A 21,149-nucleotide genomic window follows, 5' to 3' on the forward strand; every position below is an offset into this window, starting at 1 on the left:
ATGAAACACAATCAGTGCATTTTAAAATGAACTCAGACATACATAGGCTATAAAACCTACACATGTAATTGCTCAGTACTCTGAAGACAGACCTGGGCTGCCATGTCCACCAAATTCGGTAGCTTCAAAGCTCTTCCTTCTCCATCTTTTAAGAAATCTAGCAAACTCCCTGCAAATGCAAAGTTGACACAATAGATGTTAGGGAAACAATGGCTATTCATCAGGATGGAGATGCAGCAAGATGGCTAATATTAAGGACAGCAATATTTCAAGTTCAAGTGGACAAACTAAAAAAACCCTCCACAATATGTTAGAATTCTCCTATTATACTTGTTTCACTCTTGTTTAAAGTTGGCTTGCAGAAGAATATGTCGCTAGTCCAAGGAATGTGGCAGTGAAAAGAAACAACATTGCTTTAATTTTCCTGACTGTTACTGAATAAAATTACTTTTCTTCACTTTTCCATTGCTTTTTGAAACTACATACATGCTGCTTTCTAAAAGCCTCAGCTAGCTGCAAAGCATCAGATTGGTTCCAAGCCACACAAGCTATGGAAAAAGTCAGATCTCGGCTCAACCTGCTCCAAAAGAAAGTCAGCCTGGAGCCCGGCAAGCCCAAAGGGGCTAGCATTAAGAAAGGCTGATTTTCCTTAGAAATTAGTAGTGCTTTTTCTCAAGGTAACCCATAACTAATGTAGCACAAACCTCTAATTTTTGAAGACCAGTAAGCAAAACTAGAGAAGACAAAGCAGAGACTGAATGAAAGCAATTTTAGCAAAAGCAATCTGAGCTGCAAGGGAAAGCAAGGAGGTCCCTTGTAGCTTTTCAAAAAACCCTAGGATGCTATAGCACCCTTCCCAATCTTGTATGCAGAGAAGTGTGGCAGTATCCTTTAAGTAAGTGAATTGGTTTCATAAATAAGGGGAAAAGACAGATGATTAGGAGTTTCTCCCTTGGTAAATCATCAGCTTCAAGCTCAGATCCAAAGATGTAAACTGTTACAGTAAAAACTAGTAAAGTAAGCCAAAATAAACCACATACTTCAGAAGGGTTTTTTTAAAGGGGAAAAAGCACATGCTTGTCACTGAGACATGATTAAAGTGTGAGTTAGTCAGGGCTTGGATGCCTCTGAGGAGGGAGGTGGGCAGGCACCTGCCAGGAAAATAAAAATCAACTCCACATAGACTGAAAAAATGCACTTAAAATTTCTGAGCGTATCCTCCAACGTACAGTGAAACTTCCCTGTGAGAACTTATGTTTCCTATTTGGTTCATTTGCTTTTCCAAAACAAGCAGATTTTTTGCTCTGCTCTCAGCACCCCTGCTGGAGATCTGATGGAGCAAAAAGTTTTCTCCTTCTCATTTTACTACATCGTTACTGGTTAAGTAGCTTAAAGAAAAAGAGAAGGGAGAAGAGGAAAAGGAAGGGGAAAGCGGAGGGAAAGAATCGTAAGTGCAAATCATGTATTAAAATTAAAACGGGGTGGACTGAAAATTAAGCTGTGATCTGAGAGTGAGGTGCATGCTCAGAACTCAGGACTGCTAAAAGAAGACACAGAAATCTTAGGCTGACAAGTAAACACTGGAAGAAGATGTCAAATCAACCCTCTGGTGCCAGGAAAATCTAGCATCTTGGGAAGCAGCATGTAACATCATTCAAATCTAGAAGAATCAAATCTCCACTTGTCAGGGAAGTTTAGATGCTGATGCATTTGGAATCACTTAGGCTGCACCAGCTTCTCTCCCACCTAGTACAAATTTTCTTTGTACATCTATAGATTTCACATTTTGGGCCCAGTTCAGAGTTGAATTCATTATTCTTCTGAAGCCAGAGGTGAATTTAGCTTCCTGTTCCCTCTCTCCCTCCTCATACACTGTTCATGCATCACACTGCACTTCCCTCTGTATGCCTGAGAAATACCAATAAATAAAAAATACTATCAAGGGCAGCAGCTCTGGCTTTACCTTTGCTCATGTACTCCGTGACAATATAGATAGGTTCTTCAGATACCACAGCATAAAGTTGGACCAATTTGTCATGTTTTAGCTTCTTCATGATTTGGGCTTCCTCTAAGAAGGACTCTGGAGACATAGTGCCAGGCTTCAGGGTCTTGATAGCCACTTTAGTATTTCCATTCCACGTACCTACAAGCACAGATATTTAGTTAAACATCTTCTGCTCCTCTTTCTGCCTGATGCCTAATGTAACCAAGGAATAAACTAGCAAGGACACAATATAATTATTTCATTAAAGTGTGCTTTCCCATGCTGCCTGTCATATTCCTCCCACGCCTCCCTCGTATTTTAGTCTCTCTCTCTTATACTGACAAATAATATTCCCATTGGCACTGGGGCACAATCACTGTTATCCTACTCAGACAATGTTTCCACTAATGTCCACAAACCTTCTGTGACCAAGAAACACAGGACTGCTGAAACCCATCTTCATCTATTCCCTTGCTAACAAGTAGTTGCCACAGACAACAACACAGCTTCGGTCACAGATTTGGATAACAAAACTGGTTAAACCCAGAACTTTCCATTTGCAAGCCATTTAAACATTCTGGTTTTGTTCTGAGTCAGAGGGAAAAAATACTCTAAGAAAAATTCCCAAGAAACAAATTCTGAATCAATTTCATTTTACAAACATGGGTGTGTTTCCAAACCAAAAGGTGTCTTTTTTCCTTCTCTTCCTCATCCCCAGAAGCCCATCAGCTGCTGATTGAAAACAAGGTGGTTCCTGTCTGCTTTACTTTGTTCTTTACTTGTGGTCAGCATTGAAATGGACAAGTTGAGTCATTTTAGCCATCACCTGTGGAGCCTTCTGTAGCAGCGTCTGTGTAACAGTTGTGCAAGGACCTGGAGACAGCTAGTGAAGGCTGACTCAGGGTGTCCCACAAGAAGTGGGGCTTCACTGGGTATTTGAAAGGGGGAGAAGGAGGACTGGGAATAAAAAAACGGAAACCACCCACCTATCTTGACATTTTCTGGGGGGATGGGAGACTAGGGAAGAGAAAGGAAAGAAAATTAAAATGGGCAGAAATATCACTTCCCTAGTGCCTTCTGGTTGTCCCTTACCCATGCTTGCTAGAAGCCTGCTTCAGAGCCAGGGTTGAAATGGCTTTGAATGGGACCTGTGATCTGTTGGTAGGGAGCTGCTGTGTGATAAGGCAGAACAATACTAAATGACATCAGGAATGAATCACATTGGGTAAAAATTGCTTCTCTGCACTTAAGCATGAGGATAGCAGAAGGCTCAGACTCAGATCTAGTTTCTGTAAATCAATATGTCATCAGGAAGGCAATATGTAAAATAAGCCTGTTTTGTCTTTGTTAAAAGCACATTAACAGTTACCAGGGCTCAGCTGATATGCCGGAGCACAAAATGGAGCTGGACTGGGTATTTCGTAAGTGGTCAGGTCCCACCTGCCACCTTGCCTGGCTGAGGAAAGGGGAGGAGCGGTTGGGATCCACTGCCTATCTCATCTCTCACTTACAGGGCAATCCCCACAGCAACACACAATGCTGTCGGTGGGGGCTTGAGGCACATATTAGCCAAAAGTGTGCAGTGCAAGTTGATACCCTGCTTTACTTCTGCCAGCTCAATGCCGGGTGCTGTATCCTCTACCGGTGCTGGAATAATGTCTTGAAGTTACTACCACAGCTATCCCAGTGCTCCTGAGGACTCTTCAGGTCTTAAGTTTCACTCAGTCTTTCAAATTAGAGCTGAAGCTACTTTAATGGCACTGCCATGTAAGCTGGGAAGAATGCAGTTTTGCGTCCTAATTTCAAGCAGGGTAGCCAAAGTCTTTTCTGATGGGTGAAAGTGAGCATGTTCTAACTGGAGGCATTGGGGCTCCGGACCTCAGGGTGCTGTCAGTCACAGCCACTTTGCACAGACACCACAGATTATATGAACCAGGAATGAAACCCTAGTTTCACAGGCACCAGGGCATTAATAAACTAGGATGTTACCTGGTGTGTTAACTAAGGATTAACTGTGTAGTATCTGTTTGCGTTGCCTTAATAAAAATCCCAGGACTCGTTCTGTTACCATGAAATGTTTTCAGCAGTTATATTTTTAAACATTTTTATGAATTTCTTCAGTTAAAAAACCCCATAATCAAACAAAAAGATTAACTTATCCTCTCAGCCCAGATTTCAGTTTAAATTGTTAGATTTTCTTGTTGTGGTTTGGTGTGTTTCTCTCTAATAGAAAAGTAGCACAGTCTTCCCTCTGAATTCCTCCCATATGTAGCTAGTTACTACTTCATGCATTTTTAATTAATTTTTACTGTGTTAATCTATTCAAATTTGGTAATGTTTCTGAGCTGTTAACATATTTATACTATACATTAAGAAACATGTCATAATTGTAATCATAATTTCCACATTTCTGACAGATATTTAGTATTTGGCACTTCATTTCTCATAGCCGATCTTTCTCATTTTTAATTGCATTAGTTCCTTGAGCCTATAGTATCAGTTTAGGATCTATGGCACACAAAGCTGACCTCAACTTGAAACTCTTGCATGCATTCAAGATGGAGGGCAAGGTGAAACTGCAGTTATCTGGGGATACTAACAGTAAACACAGGTAGCTTTCTTTGAAACAGGTCAACTGTAATTCTGTGAAATTCAATACATTTGTATATTTCTAGTCTATAGACTCTGTAAATTTCACAGACTTGCTGCCATGCTCCTTGCTGTAGCTGTTGCAATGGAAAACAGCTGCAAGAAGCCAGGAGAGCCTGTTGGTTATTTCGGTTGTACATACTTTTGTGTCACTGCAACAAAAAGAAGGTCAAACTGCTCCACCAAATTTTTCTGAAGAAACGACATAGAGTGATTCTTTATTTGAATTGGTCGTTTTAAAGAGGCTACACTATATTGTGTTTCAATGCTATGGCCATACTAAGATTTATGTATATTTTAAATTGCTATTGTTTTACAGTTAGTAAAAGAATGAGGCCCATAGAGGGAGGCAGTAAGTAAAGTTGGCGAGTGCACAGAAAACGATGTCAGTGGATTTGGAAAATGTCAATATTACTGGACTTCAAAGCGGGAGTTCAGCTGGGTTAGGCAAGTCTTGCCTCTATTGTCCCGGTCTCTGCATTGAGTTACAGGGTTCTGCTGCATATACAAATTTCAAAACAGACTTAAAGAAGTGGGTGCGCAGGAAAGCTAGCTTGGCAAGCTTGCTGATGCTTGCCATTATTTTTAAACTGGGAGAACGGATGGAAGCATTTTCAAGGTCTGATCCCATCAGTGCTAAAACACATGGGGAAAGAAAAATGTCTGCTTACCAGATTAATTTCTGGTTAGCCATGCTGCCTTACAAGTTCAGTATCATTCCTATTTTAATATCTAGCAATTATGTAGTCACCCAAAGAAACCCAATGCAATTAATGGATCTAAATGCCCTAACCTCTCATATCAGTGTGTACAAGTGAAAAGAAGTTTCCCCATAGCTTATTTAGCTGACTGCTTTAGGCGATATAGACTAACATTTCCTACTATTCTGATATTTTAGCTTTAAGATCTCTACTTGAAATGTTTATTTCTGCCAAGAGGGCCTTAAAAGATCCATCCAAAGCAAAATATATTCTCTGCCTTACCACGCCACACTTCAGCGAAACACCCCTGACCAAGCTTCTGTTCCAGAAATAATGTATCACGTGCAACTTCCCATGCATCTTTAGCCAATCCAACAGTTTGTGGGGTATTATTCGTAGCAATCACAGTTAAGTTAAAACACAAACCATCAGCTTTCTCTATGGGAGAGGAAATTAATAAAAAAAACACACTTATAATCCAAAATTATGCATGCATTGAGAAAGATGGAAGGTGACTTGTCTCTCAGTACTACATTTAAGTTCATTTGCAAACACTGATTTTTGGATACTGAAGGTAAGGACTTTTTTGTTAGCTTGCAGGAAGAGACTCCTTGGTATAATTAATAGATTGCTATGTAGCCTTGATTTATCATTAAGACAGGGGTAATTTGTCAAAATCAAAACCTCGCAAGGAAACACGGAATTTCAGTTTTGTTTTGCCATCAATTACAGTGAAAGTTGAAGATTAAAGAATTTCAAAGTCAAAGACATGATTCCAAAGACATTTTTCCTAACAGCTTGAGCTTTGCTCTTTCTTCTCCTGTGGGTCACACTGTCCCACATTTTCACCTTCCATCTTGTAATTCCCACACAGAGAGCTATTTTAGAATAATTATTTTGCTCCATACCCATCCATACTTCCCCAAACTGCCCATTTCCCAGTCTCTTGATCAACTGTAGGGATTCTCGTGGAATTTCCCAGACATCTTTGGTTTTGACAGACAGATCAGTAAGCCTTGGCATTCCTTTATGACAGGGTACTACTAAGCGGCAGCAAAGACCTGCAGCTCTCTCTGATGGAGCCAGAGTGAAGCCAACAGCAAAGGAGAAGAAAGAAAAAAAAGTGTGACGTGAAACAAAAACAGTAAGCATAAAAACAATGCTACTCACAACAGTTGTTAGTTGCATACCACAAAGCATCCTGGAAGATTAGAAATTGAACACTGAAACATATTCATTTGAGACAGAACAGGAAATATTTTAGTCTCTGTTTCCACAGCCTGAAATGCAAGGTGACTGCCAGTGGTTTCTCTTGTGGATTCAGGATTTCCCTTTTACCACAATGCTGCATTAAGATAACTTCATGAGTAACTGGTATACTATAGTACAGTATAACTTTTTAAAAATAATCTCTAAGTCCCAAACTGGGTTGTTTCTGTACTGAGTAAAAGAAACACAGAGAAGAGTCACCTTTTCTGAAGATCACAGCAATGGAAATCTGGTGAACTTTTTTGCTTATTTTTTCGAGGTATCCTAGAAAAAGGTATTTTATATGTTCTACTCTGTGAAAAGATGTTTTTGTAGGTGTCCTGTAAAAGACTTCCTGCCATTCTTTCTAGGGCAAACCTTTACTAGCATTTGCAGCCCGTCCTACATCGTTTGGGGCAGATTCATTATACCCAGCTCTTGCAAAGTTTTACATAAGACTGAACTGTGACAAAAGTCACAAGGTATTTTAGCAAGAGTGAAACCAGTGATATTTAAAAAAACATATACACACACATTGTTGTGTAGTATGCTATGCTGCAGAAAGCAGACTACAATCTAAAGCTTGCACAGCAACTTGTGTCTTAAAACAAGCGCAGCAGAGCAGCACAAGGTGGGGAACTGAAATTGTATTTCAGACTCAAACATAATCTTTATTTTCCGGTGCAAGATTTCTTTCTGGGCAGGTGAACAGTTTGTTTCAGCATCACAAGGTGGGCAAGCACCGAAGCTCCTTGCAACACCAAGCTCTACCTCCTCAGTACAAATGTCATGGGATGCCACACAAGTCCCTACAGACACCCTGACATGGACCTTGTTGCATCTCCAGTAACAAGACAACAAAGTCCCACAAAACAGGTAAAATTAGCTGACCAGTTGGGATGTCTCATTCCGAGAGAATTCCAGTACTAGGATAGGGACTACTCAAAATATGCAGTGTATCTGGAAAGCTTCATTATGAGTTTGGACAGCTGCAGAAAGAAACTGGAGGTTTTTAAGATCTCCTTCTTTTCTTTAATTGAAAAAAAATATATAATTTGGCATGCCGGTGGTCCAGTTAAGCCTGGACTGCATGCACAAGAGCTTATGCTTGACATGCTGGCTGTTAGGGATCAGGTAATGGTGCTTCAACTTCAGACTTGTCGTTCCCAGACTTCAGTCTGACGTCAGGACACCCTGGGGATCTCAACATTTTTCATTTGTAAATCTCATCTGTGAAAGTCCAGACACTGCAGTTAACTTCATTATCCAGGTAAGAAGGGGCTGGGATAAGAGGCAACTCTGAATAATAAAGGTACTCAGCAATGCAGTGGGAGCATAGTGCAGGGACATCTGCACTGCGTCTGCCCAAAGGTACACTTTGTACTTCCAACTCTGAAGTTGTGGGCTGCAGAGCGTAGCTGTCCTGCTGTGAAGGCACTGATCTACGGTCTCAGCAGTGGTTCTTCAGGAACCATGTTGATCTTTATGTAGTCATTTAGGCATCTTTGAGCTGTCCCTAGAAGTAAATCTAGGCACTCACAAGGTGTTGTGCTAATCTACCTCCCACAATTCTGAATGCGGAGCAGGATGTGTTAGAGGCAGCCTTTATATCAGCTGGGGCTGGCATGGAATGAGGGCTTCTGTGTTTGCCTGGGTCTGGGAGACTGCAGGTGAAACCTCTGGAGTGGGCCTGTACCATGCCCTTCTGAACTACCCTACCTGGATCCTACTGATTATGCCTCTGTGTTGCACAGAAACATCTGTTTCCAGATCTATTTGTTTCTGCATCTGTGCATGGAGAATGCATCATCCAAATAATGTGACCATGGAAAACTAAAAGTGGACATATATCAGCTGCTATAATGGGGTTGAAAATTATCTTTCTTAGATGAGAGTTTTTATACGTTATTTAGCTTAATGTAGAGTCACCAGAAACAACTAGAAATTCTCCCAGGCAGCATACACCCACAGAAATTGGGCAGAGAAGACAGCCAGATGTCTAGTATGAATAGCATAAGAATACAGCAGACAGAATACAAAGAATATAGAAAAAACACCCCAGAGAGAAGTTGATTTCCCAAGTAAAAATAAAGAAAATTCTTTGAGCAGTGAACATTTGGGGTCATTGTTAATATTATGAAAACCTAAAGTAAGGAAAAAATAAAAGCAAAATAATTCAAAATACAAATTTCTGCTTAAAAAGAAAGACCATACTGAGTAGCATGGCAGTCTTCTACTTAAGAACCAGTTGTCCTATGTAACCGGCTTGAGGAGGCTTTAAATTTTTATCTGTTGCACAGCAATCGCCAGTGACAGCAGGATGCACTTTTGGATTGAATAGTGCACACCACATTGTAATCACAGGAACTTAAAAAAATAAAAAAAAAAGAGATTTTGGAGGGTGGACACAAACACTGTGCATAAAGAAACACCCACCTTGCCATGGGTTTTTTAAATTAGACCGATTGTAATTTAAATGTTAATACTTTGCACATCGAACAGAAATCCAGTGGGAAAATTTGAGTCAGATGAAACATGCAAACCTTTTAGACACTGCTTTAGGTGACTGAATTCCACAATGCAGCTCCCTGTTTACTTTATTAGGAAAATATATAGGAATAGGAAAATATAGGAATAGTGTACACTCACTTATGCACAGGGAACTCGTTCTTTTAGATGTGCAAATAAGATTCAGTAATTCTGTTTGCTTAAAAAAGGGAGTGCAGGCAAAACCTTTACCTCATAGAGTGCTATCTTTTAAAAGCTCTGCCCCTCTACACTGCGAATGGCACTCAAAGCCATTTATAACTGTAATGGGAAAGGGATAATGGAAGATGCATTACAACAAGCAAGAGTCATAACTCAAATAGCTCTTTAGGGCATCCTACGCATATATCAGCTCATCAGCAAACACTTTTGTTTTAAAATACTTCAGAGTGCCATGTATTATCTGAAAAATTACCTGAATAATGCTGAACCAGCTGCTGAAGAGTTTCAAATTGTGCCCGAGTTGTGATATAATATCCACCATTGTCAAGTTTACGAATCTTATAATGTTTGACGTGATCTCCTTTCATATCATCCCAGTCTCGAATAGACAGGGAATAGGCACCTATTCCAAACAAAAGAGAAGTAAAAAATTATAAGTAGCTTTTAGACACGAAGGTTTGGGTTTGCTGGTCAGTTGTTACAAAGTGAAAGAGAAATTGCTTGTACTTTGAAAAAGAACAAGTGAATCTAACACAGTATCACAGCAACTAAGTATCACAGAAAACTTATGATGTTCACACCACGTTCCTTCCACACTTTTCTAGAAAGAAATCAGGACTTCTGTGTAAATGAAAAGTCACATTTCAACATTTACTGCTTCAGGTTGTTAAATTGACTTTTCCTGTTCTAAGTGTCAGGTTACCCTGCAAATACTATACTTCAGGTAAATGCCAGTGGGTGGTAAATATCAAGATTTTCATCGGAAGCATGGGAGATAATGACTTTATATATGTGTAGTGTTAGGCAGATGGACCTGAAACTTCTTCATAAACATTAAACAACCAAATTAGCATGCTTTGTATGTCACAGTCTTTGGAAGGTGGTATTACACCAAGACTGTGTGCACCAGGAGATCTGCAATAACTACATGTTTCACTTTCCAAATCCATGACAGAGCTTTAGAGGTTACTGGGGGGATTCAGATGCTCAAACACATGGTTGAGTGCCATGGGAGATGCCCCAGGACATCCTGCTTGGCAGTTTTCCCACAGGCTGTCAAATTTATCCAACCCACGTCGATGCCCTTCGGGCATTTCAAATAGCTCTGGATCCTCATGGCCAGGTAAAGGAACCTCACTTGTGGGGTAGTTTTAGGTGTAGCAGCAGCTGCCTGCAGGTGGGCTAAGTGCTTGATTTAGATGCCCTAATAGCTTCTGGTGCTATTAGGGCAGCTGAATCGTAGCCCAGTTTCCATGAGCGTTATGGCACCGTAGATACCAATGGTGTAATGCAGGTTTCAGCACTAGGTGTCTGTAGTTGTGGGCAGTTGAACTGAATCCTGGCATCCGGCTTACTGTAAAGGGAGGCTGGCCACCTACCCATTCAGGTGTCTTAATTTGAAGCACAGTCCTGTTCTACATGCAGTGACACCCACATGTTGGTTCTCTACAGCATCAACAGCAAAACCACATTTTACAGCATAATGCAGTTTCTGTGTAAAAGTGTGGCCATTTTAAAGGCAATGGAGACGAAAAGTCTTCACTTACGACTCAGACAAATATTATGTTTACTCAAAGTCAATTCAGGCATTAAAAGGAAAAAAACCCCTGGAGATAATTGGCAGCGGATCTCTGCTGAACTGGAGAGATGTGAGGAAAGTCCTTCTGCAGCCTAGGCTGCTTTCACTGGTAATTGTGTCAGCTAAGGGCTGGAAAGGAAAACCACTGGCAGACGGTTTTGTACAAACTGGAAGGTGGAGTGACTTCTTACAGGTCTGATAGGTAACAGCACCAGCTGCTGCTTATCCCAAGTCAGGATACTTTTCAACATGCTTGGCATGTTCACGTCCTCCAGAACCATCTCCAGCTAAGTGAAATGGTTTAAAGAACCCCCCACAGGTGGTTCAGATTCCTGGTGTAAGATGTCTTTCCTGGATGGTTCTCAGGGAAGAGTTTTCCTGACCACATTAACCTGCAACAGGTCACGCAGACGGGTGGCTCGCCACCGGGAGAGTTCCAGTGGACAAAATGTCTCCACCCTGACTCCAAGGACTTCTCAAGTTCCCCGTTGTTTGTCCTCTAAATAGGAGGAAAAGAGCCAGCACTTACACAGACGATTCTGGTTTATGTGAGTGGAGACACCCTGAGAGGAGTGACAAGGCTTTTATTCCTAAGTGTAGAAAAACACTGTTTGTTTGGGATATTTTTCTGACGAGCATCTCCCACTGAGTACGTACATCCCTCTCAGCTAGGGGTACAAAGCTTCTGGGGGGTTTGCGAGCACATCTTGCGCATGGTTTGTACCACCATTCTGGGTCGAACACTGTCAGCCCCCTTTCAAAGCTTTCCAGGCAGTGTTCTCCACCTCCACTTCTGTGAGTTGATGCACTGGCAGCAGCTGTATTTTCTTTAGTCACGCTCCCTGCCTATCTGGTCACTATTTTAGATTCTTTAGGAAAATGTAAACAATCTGTGGCTCCAGGTCTGCAATCAGAGCCATGTGGGTGGCCCTCTGTGGACCCCCGCTGACCTCAGATCAAGTTGCAGGACTGGAGCTTTAGTTCAAATCTGGACAAAAAACAAGAACCAAGATGGATTTCATTATTCGTCTATTTAGGCTGTTGGTTATTTATACTATTCATTATTATCTGATGATAAATTCAAATATAAGAGATATACCTAATAAAAATTTGGATAGAAATAAGACATTACAATATATTATACTAATGAATTTTTAAAAACCTAACAAAACTAAAACCAGACAACCTTGGAGGGTGGAGATTGAAACCAGGTGAAGGATTATACAAGCAACAGCTGATGAAGTACCTGGATAGTCAGGCACTGAAAAAATGAAAAGCCAGGTCCATATGATTTATTTTGGAAGTAAGAAGTGAATGCACCCATGATCAAGGGAGGTTAAATTCATGCTGAAGTCACCCACAATGATACTTTTAACATGATCTTGATTAATTTTATTATTGTTATTACTTAAAACAGAATGGACAATTCTAGGTTACAAAACAATTCCTGCCTCAAGCCCAAGATGACTAGCTGGGGTAGGGCATTTTGAGGAGACTTATGGGAGAATGCACCATTCGAGCCCTCCCAGCTGACTTTTTTCTTTCTTATGAACAACAAGCTCCCTCTGTTTTCTTCTAACAACATATTGAAACACCACAAGGATCAGAAGGGAAATAGGCATTTTTGGCAAAACCCATGCATGCTTGTTTTTTTTCCAATGGCTTTGATGCTAACTTAGCCTGAAGATGTATGAAGCCTTAAGTTAAAATGCAGAGAAATTAAGCTTGCTGCAAAAGTACGCCCATGATGGATTACTCCATTTCTGCAACGCTTTTTGTGTCTCACAAGAAGCTCTAGAAAAAAAAGCCCTGACTTAGCTAAGTAAGCAGCCCTGCAAAACATATCCCCTATCAGTGTATAAAAAATGGTGGAAACAGACTACACTGATAATGTGGTTTAGAGAAACAGTTTTGTGTTTGGTATTAAGATCCATGGATGCCCATATGAACGAGTTCTTAAACTTTTCGGCACAGAGTGGAATGAAATCTTGTTCCTTGCACACATCACAACAACTGTTGGTGAAAACAAACAGGTGGAGGCTATTTGCAGGAGAAAAGCAAGTTAGGGCCTGTCTTGCTCCTGGTGAGAATGCCTCACTGCTACATAAGATATGGGGAAGCTGTGTGGTGACAGGATGGGAAATTATCTGTCTGAAACAACAGCATGTCTATACAGATTTTGCATCAGAAACAGTCTTCAAAGTCAAGGGCAGTGAAGGAAGAATCCAGTGACTGCAGGAGTCAAAAATGTGAAACTTACTTACAATTTCAGATGACAGAATGCAGCACTAAAGATAGGTCAGGTAGAGAGGAGTGGGAAGTAGTGCTTCTCTTTAAACCCCTTTACGAGCCATGACTCCAGCCACTTTGCATGCTAACTCTAGCTGACAGCATGTGCTCTGATCAAAGCACTCACAAGTCAGTGCTTTAATTACATGAACCATCATTAGACTTCAGAACTTACATGGAATTAATTCTAGTGACTGAAGCTTCCCACAGCTAGTTTTGGATTGCTGGTTAATTGAGAATGGCCAGGTTTGTTTTTACTTAGTTGTGGTTTTCTCCTCAATAGTTGTGTGAATTAGAGAGATCTTTTCATACTTTGAAGAAGATGTTGACAGGCCTCATGAACAGAAGTAAAAGCAAAGATAACACCCACCAATAAGACTGGAACTACTCCAATGATTTTTAGAGGGAAGGAGGAGATGGCACCCTTCCACTTGACTTCAACAGAATGGATACAGTTGAATACTGTATGAATATATTAATTAGAAATATTTTCAAGTCTTCTCACTGTTAATCTACGAATTTAAAAATAACTAATTTTTTTTTTCTTCCCTCCTCCCCCGCAGGGATCCAGCATTTCAAAGGGGAAAGGCCAAAAAATCCCCTAATCTTCCTAAAGTAATAACCAGTACCTCCCTCCCCCCAGACTCTTATCTTACATCTTCCAGGCAAGAAGATTCAAATATTCTGCATATTCAGAAGTAAGAAGTAATTTTCACCAAACTAGACTGGAGATTCCCAGCATCTGTTCACAGTAAGCCAGCTGGCTGTGCCTGGACCCAAATATGGAAACCCTGCCTCCTGAAGCCCCATAGCCGGTGCCCTGAGGGGCCAGTCTCCACCCAGTTCCATTGCAATAGCAGTATCCTTAACAAACGCATTGGGAGAGACAGTGCAATATTCATTCAGAGTGTGACAGCAGAGCAGAGCATCTTGCCTGTGCATGACTTGAGCGTGACACCAGTTGCACTTGGGTTCTCTGTTTTAAACATTCGCTTTTAAGACCTGGGATGTCCAGACATTTAATTCCCTAGCACACACATATGCAAAATGGCACTTCTCTCTACCTTCATACCACTGAAAACAGTATTTCACAAACTTAGCACAATTTTTCTCGTGTATATTCTCATTCATAGTCAGAATAGCTTTGGCCAGCCTACCTTTGGTAGTTTCACTTTCCCGGATCAGGAAGGTACCTCTGGGGTTTCCAAATGACAACAGCTGCCTCTCAGCATCTTTTCGGCCAAGTTTACCGAAGTACCACCTTAGGGAAACATCAGAAATAGTAAGACAAATGCTACACAGGATTACTAGGTAGCGTTACAGAGCTCAGACATGGAGGATTATTTGCAGAAACTATGTTTACTCAAGTATATTCAACCATTTTTGTCCTACTGTGTCTCTTTTTTTTGTGGTGACAAGCTAATGTGACAAATTGTGTGTTAGATGTTGTATACATTGTGAAGTAGCACTGTGCATCAAGCCTATAACCAGCAGAGGCTGAGAATGCTCGTCTGGTGTCTTACGACAAAGGCCAGACTTCAACAAACAGAAAACAAGACTTGGTGGGAAGGGATGGACATGGAAAAGGGCAGAAAAATGGGTTGCTGCCAAAGAGCGGTATTTTAACAGATGTTGCTATAAACTATATATTTGACTTACATATTGATGCATTAGTATTCAATTTCTTTGTTGCAGCACAGCTATAAAACCTAAGTAGAAGGACCAGATACAACCACTTTAGTGGTTTCAGAGTTTTGGTACCTTTTTTCCTTCCTGCAGCAATTTTTTTGTTTGGTTGGTTGGTTTCACAACCAACCAAGTGCAACTTGAAGTACAGACTGTGGCAGTACCTGCTCAGCTACATAAGCTCCTCCATTGTATCTTTTATACTGGAAATAATATGGATACACACAGTGCCCCATTATTCACATAAATATGTCTTCATTATGCTGAATGCACTGTAGGTATCCTTCCTATTGGTAGGTATTTGGTGAAACAACATCACTTCTATAATAGACAGTTTGCACACTAATTGAGTCCAAATATTTTTACAAGTTGGTTCAGGAAAAGCAAGGGCACCTTTTGCTTAAAGCTTGAAATCAGCCGACACTTAAAGAAAGGAAGCAGACCTATGTTCCTTTAGGTGTCTTCCTTTGTTTTGACATTGAAAAAGCACTGAGATTGTGCTGCTTTTGTTACTAATTACCTAATTATTTATCAGTGAAGTTAAGAATTGAAATAAAAATAATGTAAGTCATTTGAAAAATCGCTGTAATCAATCAAACCCAACTCCTTAAACCTCCATTAAACACAACACTAGTGGCTCTTTACAACAAAAAGAAAACATACTCCTCTGCTTGGATGGAATCGACTGGAGCCACATAATTGCTGGGAATGTAACCAGTTTCGCCTGTTGTCAAGGACCGGGCCTCCCACCAGTCTCCTTCCCTGCAGAAATAGAGGTGAAGAGGAGAAGTGAGAGTGAGATACAGCTGTAAAGACAACAATCTGACTTAATGTTAGCAGTACCCACAGCTGTGTAGTGTAAGAAGCCACAGCCATTCATCACTTTATCGATGATGTGCTTCTGACAGAGCTGTTTCCCTCTAAACCCAAATAATATACGTATTTCTTTACACCTATTATTATTTCAGTGGTGATCAGTAATGTAGCCTTCCCAACATAGCATAATGGCATAAACAGGCATAAGAAACAGCAAAATCAAGTTTGATGAGGGCTGGATTTAAACTAGAATACTGAAAACCATTTCCATAGCAATTATTCTAATACAGACCCTTGAGAGAGCTTATAGAAAAGCTACCAGACTGAACACCGTGTGCTGGTTTTGGCTGGGATAGAGTTAATTTTCTTCGTAGTAGCTAGTATGAGGCTGTGTTTTGGATTTATTCTGGAAACAATGTTGGTAACACAAGGATGTTTTTGTACTGCTGAGCAGTGCTTATACAGAGTTAAAGCCTTTTCTGCTCCTCACACCACCCCACCAGCGAGTAGGCTGGGGGTGCACAAGGAGTTTAGAGGGGACACAGCTAGGAGAGCTGACCTCAACTGATCAAAGGTATTTTCCATACCATATGGTGTCATGCTCAGTGTATAAAGCTGGGGGAAGGAAAAGAAAGGGACAATCTTCAGAGTGATGGTACTTATCTACCCAGGTAACTATTACGCATGATGGAGTCCTGCTGTGTGGAGTCCTGGAGATGACTGAACACAAGCTTGACCATGGGAAGTGGTGAATGAATTCCTTGTTTAGCTTTGCTTGTGTGCAGCTTTTGCTTTACCTATTAAAGTGTCTTTATCTCAACCCACAAGCTTTCTCATTTTTATTCTTCTGATTCTCTACCCCATTCTACGTGGGGGAGAGCGAGTAAGCAGCTGTGTGGGGCTTAGTTGCTGGCTGGAGTTAAACCACGGCACACTGTCACATCCTCTGCTAATTCTAAACTGTGGATAATGAACCTGCCACCCAAAAGGCATCAAAAAGCCATCTATGAAATCTATGAACATCGAGTTTTAGATGGTTCTTAAGGATGACATTTAATTGTCTAGATTCCCTCTCCTGGCCACCTAGAGGAGGTATCTGAAGCAGCAAAGGACTTAGCTGCATTTTCAAATACAAAAAACATCTTCCCACAACATTTAAATATGAAGAGGCCCATGCAGGACCATCTTACAGCAGTGTTCTACAAGCTTAAGCATCAATTTTTGTTGTACACTGGTGTGCACAGTGGGACATGGTATTGCCCTTTAGACAATGTGCGTTGCTGTAGAATGTGCAGCTTTAGGAGAAGTTTATTTTTTTACAGAATGCAATGATTTGTGATTTAGTAATTTGTATTTAATTCTCAGTACTAGATTCACTGATGTTTAACTCCTACTGATACTAACAAACATCTTATTTTCTGTTTCTAGACTGCTTAGAAACTCTTCCTCAGTTCCCCCTCTGTAATACAGAGTTTTGTTCACTATATAAAACAATATTATCAAATGTGTCCACAGAATTCAGCCTCTTCTGTAAGCCAGCAGTTACAGAAACACATTGTCTAAGCTATTACTGGTAGGAAAGATTGTGTCAAGGTGAGCTCTTACTTTAAATTTTCAACTTCATTTTCTTTAATAGTCTGAAGGAGTATGAACTCTATGGAAAACAACTAGGAAACATCTGTGATTAGTCAAAAAGGAGACATTTCCAATTCTACAGTTCAAAAAGAGTGAAAAACAAGTAGCTTTTCTGGAGGCTGGCATGTGATTCTATTTTAATACACCTTGTGTGCTTCAGTGGGTCAGACAAATGGCACTGTTTGTTTGAGTCCCTAATTTTACCGGCTCAAGTGTTAACCCTTCCCCTATACGTTGCTGTAGAATACTTCTGAGAGATTATGCTGTACTGTGGCTGCTAAATTGTACCATTGTATTTGTTCTTACTGTACAGAGAGTCCACTAGATGGAGGTATTTTATCATATCTAGGGAGGAAAAAGCAGTCTCGTAGATGATCACAACATCAGGAACAACCCCTTCTGCTTTGACAGAGAAGCTTAAATCTCTCAAAGCACTGCCAGGAAGGAAGAGGAATGCAGACTTTTTTCAGAGCTCTTAATTTTACACTCCCAGCTGGTAGGAGGAGGCTAGTCAATGGGGTGAGCCAGGGTGCACAGAAGTGGCGGTGGAGATGCTGGGGATGGCCAAGTATTTCTGAGCCCTGAGGTCAGGCTTTGCTCTGAACCAACCCTGCAGGTACCTCTTTCCCCCAGGCTGCCCTTGGTATCATTCCTGACCTCAAATCACAGGGGTACACTTTGTATGCCACTTCAAGTGGACATTGACCAAATACTGTTTGTTGACAACTAAAAGAAAAAAATCCAAACCAGTCCAAAAATTCCAGAGAAACTACCTTTGTGCACATATGTGCTTTCTGATTGCAAGCAGCATTGGCAGACTCTTAAAAAAACGGCCTTCTTTCATACAATTTCTGATATAAGTGAAGAGGGGAAGCATTCTCCAGAAAAGCTGCTTTCTGGAGATTCCCGGCCCAGCTTTCACTACTCCAGGAGTGTGGTTAGCTCCATGTTTATAAGCAGACAGAGCTGACTGTGATGGGAACTGAGCTTCTATAACCCTACAGGAAAATCAGTGGATGGTTGTGTATTTTTTGGTTTGGTTTGGTTTGGAGTTTTTTTTCATAACCTGCATCAAAATGCATGTACTGCAACCACCCACATGTGAGGGAATCTCTCTGTCCCAGTGACCCCAAGTATGATTGCTCCACAAGCCCTGGTGAGCACCCCCTGCTTTCATCAGCTGGCGGGTGCAAAGAACTTATAATGCACAGAAATTCTTCTTGTTTCAAGTTATGGCACAGTTTGTGCAAGGTTAGGAAAGCAGCAGGCAATGTGAACAAAAAGGGATGATAGGTTAAAAAAGGTTTTTTTCCCAAGTGCTAATTTAGAAGTAGAGGTTTTTAATCTGCTTCTCCCTCTACAAGTCGTAACTGAAGTTTCTGTGCTTTCATCTACATCAAAGCTCTTCCACTTCATAGCTTCATGAAATATTCCACAGAATTACCTGATTTTTATTTTTTTGTTTAACTTTTATGCACATTGAGCCAACTCCAACCCTGGAGTTGTTCTATTTAAATTAACAGGAGTCACACCAGGGAGGAATTTGACTCTCTGTCACACAGTGTTAGGAAAAAAGAGGAGAGCAACATCACAAAGCCTCTAGAAAGTGACATACTTGGTTGTTAACCCATTTTTACCTTGGCATGGTATCAATACTGAACCATAGCACAGAGCCTTCAACTTCATGTTCTTAGCCAAGAACTACAAGATGATCAGATATAGGTCAGTAGCACAGTAAGTTTCAGATGTTATTTTTAAATTGCTAAGGGATTTTTTTCTATGGGCAGTTCATAAAATTAATTTTAAATTGATGATTTTCAGGATGGAAGTGTGGTGTTCATATCAAATGCAACTATACAATGACACATTCTCACTTAACAGAACTTCCTAGTGTGTTCTGACTCTGCCACCTCCCTTTAAAAGGTGCATTTACAAAATCTAAAATAAAAAAAAAAAAAAGCTTTTAAACTTGGCATACAAACCTGGGTAACATCTCTTTTGCGAATCAGTTTTTAGCTTGTTTCTGTGTAGAGGTACTTGCAAGCAGATTGCAAAAGTGCTAGTACATGTCTTGCAGAATGCAGAACTTGTGTGTCTACTGGTAAAGTACAGAGCTAGTACTCTCAGTCCTAAATGTGAGTTTGCTGTGAACTCTAAGCAGTGAATCACACAATCCAATGCTTATCTTTGAAGTAAAGCTGCATGTGGTTGAAGGTTTGGTTTTTCAATAATAAAGCACTTTGCAAAAGTGTGCTAAATGCAAAGACAAGTGTAGAGTAACCCCCCTATATATCTGTACCAACATTACCAACAATACCCAACATTAGATCTTACTAATAACACAAGCAGACAAATATAACTGTCAACAGTATAAGTTTAAAAATATTAAAAAAGATATTCCCAAGCATAAAACTTACGAGCTGTTAAGTATTTGAAACTTTTCTCCTTTGTGAAAACTCAAGTCATCTTCTGTTCTTGCTTCATAGTCATAAAGCGCCACAAAAAGAGTTACACCTAAAGAAGAACACAGGTGAGTTACGCTCCATCACAAAAAACGGGAAGGAAAGGAGCATCAAGAGATGATGTGGCTAAGCCTCTTTGATTGCTGATGAGCAAAATAAATTGAAGCTTCCTACTTTTTTGACTCCTATTGTAATCCTTCTGCTTTTATGCAGCTAGCAGCACACCACGTCCTTCACTCTGTATGGTCACCAGTACTCTTGGTTTGGTACCTATGCACAGTGTAGGATCCCAAGTGGACAAAGGGGGTTTGAAGAAAGATGTTAGACCAGGCCAAGTATTTCCTGTTAACTGCTTGGGATGTGTCAGACACCTGGTAGAGGGATGAGGCAGGTAGTCAGCCAAATTGGGCATGTATACATTATTTCTCACTCCCCAAGCGAACTAGCACTTGCAAGTTAGCACGGGTAAGGCTGAAAACCCAACTCCGCCCCTGCTTCAGGTCTTCAAACTATTTTGTGAAGAACTCTTCCCAAAAGCAGCATACTGAGACAGTTGTGTCTCTGCTGTGTTTGATCGTCATTAAGAGCACTGAAAGACAACTTTGAAACTGACCTGTTCCTCCTCTTGTACGCAGTGTCCCTGTATGAGAGGAGGAATTGACTCCACCAAACACAGTCAGTCCTTGGCCTCCTGTAGCATGGAAGTTGTTGTAGTTTGGGATTGAAGTCACACCAAAGCTAGGATAGTGCTGCGGAGTGGGATCTGTCCCATAGCGGTAGCCTGAGCTTTGAGTTAAACTGCCATCCCTCTCGTCAGTCAGTTTTGTTGCTTCTTTATCCTTACATTGCACACAGCCCATTATCTAAAATCCTAGGAAAGGAAGGAAAGGACAGGTGTTCATACATTTTTGTTCACCAGATCTCCCCCAGACCCACAAATGACAAGGATCAAACTAAGTTCAGTGCTCAAAAGTTAAGTACTTTGAAAAAAACCCACAATTGTTTGAACATAAACACCACCACTTTGGAAAAAGCTCACACAAAACCTTCCTCGCAGTGGTTTCCCATCAAGGCCTTGGAAGGAGGTGCTGCCCGCTCTTATGGTAGGGGTAGCTCTCTGCCCACCCCTGCCAGCAATGGCTTGCATGGAGGTTGTGAGAGGATGAAACACATCTCGCTCACCCTTTGCCAGGAAACCATGACAGGCAGTCAAAGGATTAACCCGAAAAGCACAGCTGGAGATGCTCAAGTCTGCTCCCCAAAACACAGAGCGAGCCACTTAGCTCGTGTTTCACGTTTGACATTGCCAACTACACAAGATCCGACTTCAGTGACTACTCAAGGCAATACAACCTTTTTCCATTGCTGGAGCTCTGTGTGACAGCCAGAAA

The 21,149-nt window shown here is 40.9% G+C and overlaps 1 protein-coding gene across 4 annotated transcripts in view; it reads right to left on the minus strand.

The window, feature by feature from the left end:
• Positions 1-20,618, minus strand: part of FYN (FYN proto-oncogene, Src family tyrosine kinase) — a 38,656-nt gene extending 18,038 nt beyond the window's left edge. Inside the window, exons 1-8 of one of the 4 annotated variants that reach the window (XM_010015535.1) lie at positions 20,372-20,618; positions 19,714-19,810; positions 15,509-15,607; positions 14,317-14,420; positions 9,545-9,694; positions 5,617-5,772; positions 1,964-2,143; positions 87-169 (exon numbers count right to left, since the gene is read on the minus strand). In XM_010015535.1, the coding sequence (XP_010013837.1) occupies positions 87-169; positions 1,964-2,143; positions 5,617-5,772; positions 9,545-9,694; positions 14,317-14,420; positions 15,509-15,607; positions 19,714-19,810; positions 20,372-20,618 (1,116 nt within the window). Of the gene's footprint in view, positions 1-79; positions 170-1,963; positions 2,144-5,616; positions 5,773-6,242; positions 6,408-9,544; positions 9,695-14,316; positions 14,421-15,508; positions 15,608-19,713; positions 19,811-20,371 lie in introns of all 4 variants that reach the window. The other 3 variants (XM_010015534.1, XM_010015533.1, XM_010015536.1) reach the window with 3 other exon arrangements.
• Positions 20,619-21,149: the final 531 nt, after the last annotated feature.

This window comes from Nestor notabilis, unplaced genomic scaffold, assembly GCF_000696875.1.
Source record: "Nestor notabilis isolate BGI_N333 unplaced genomic scaffold, ASM69687v1 scaffold13695, whole genome shotgun sequence".
NCBI lineage: Eukaryota > Metazoa > Chordata > Aves > Psittaciformes > Psittacidae > Nestor > Nestor notabilis.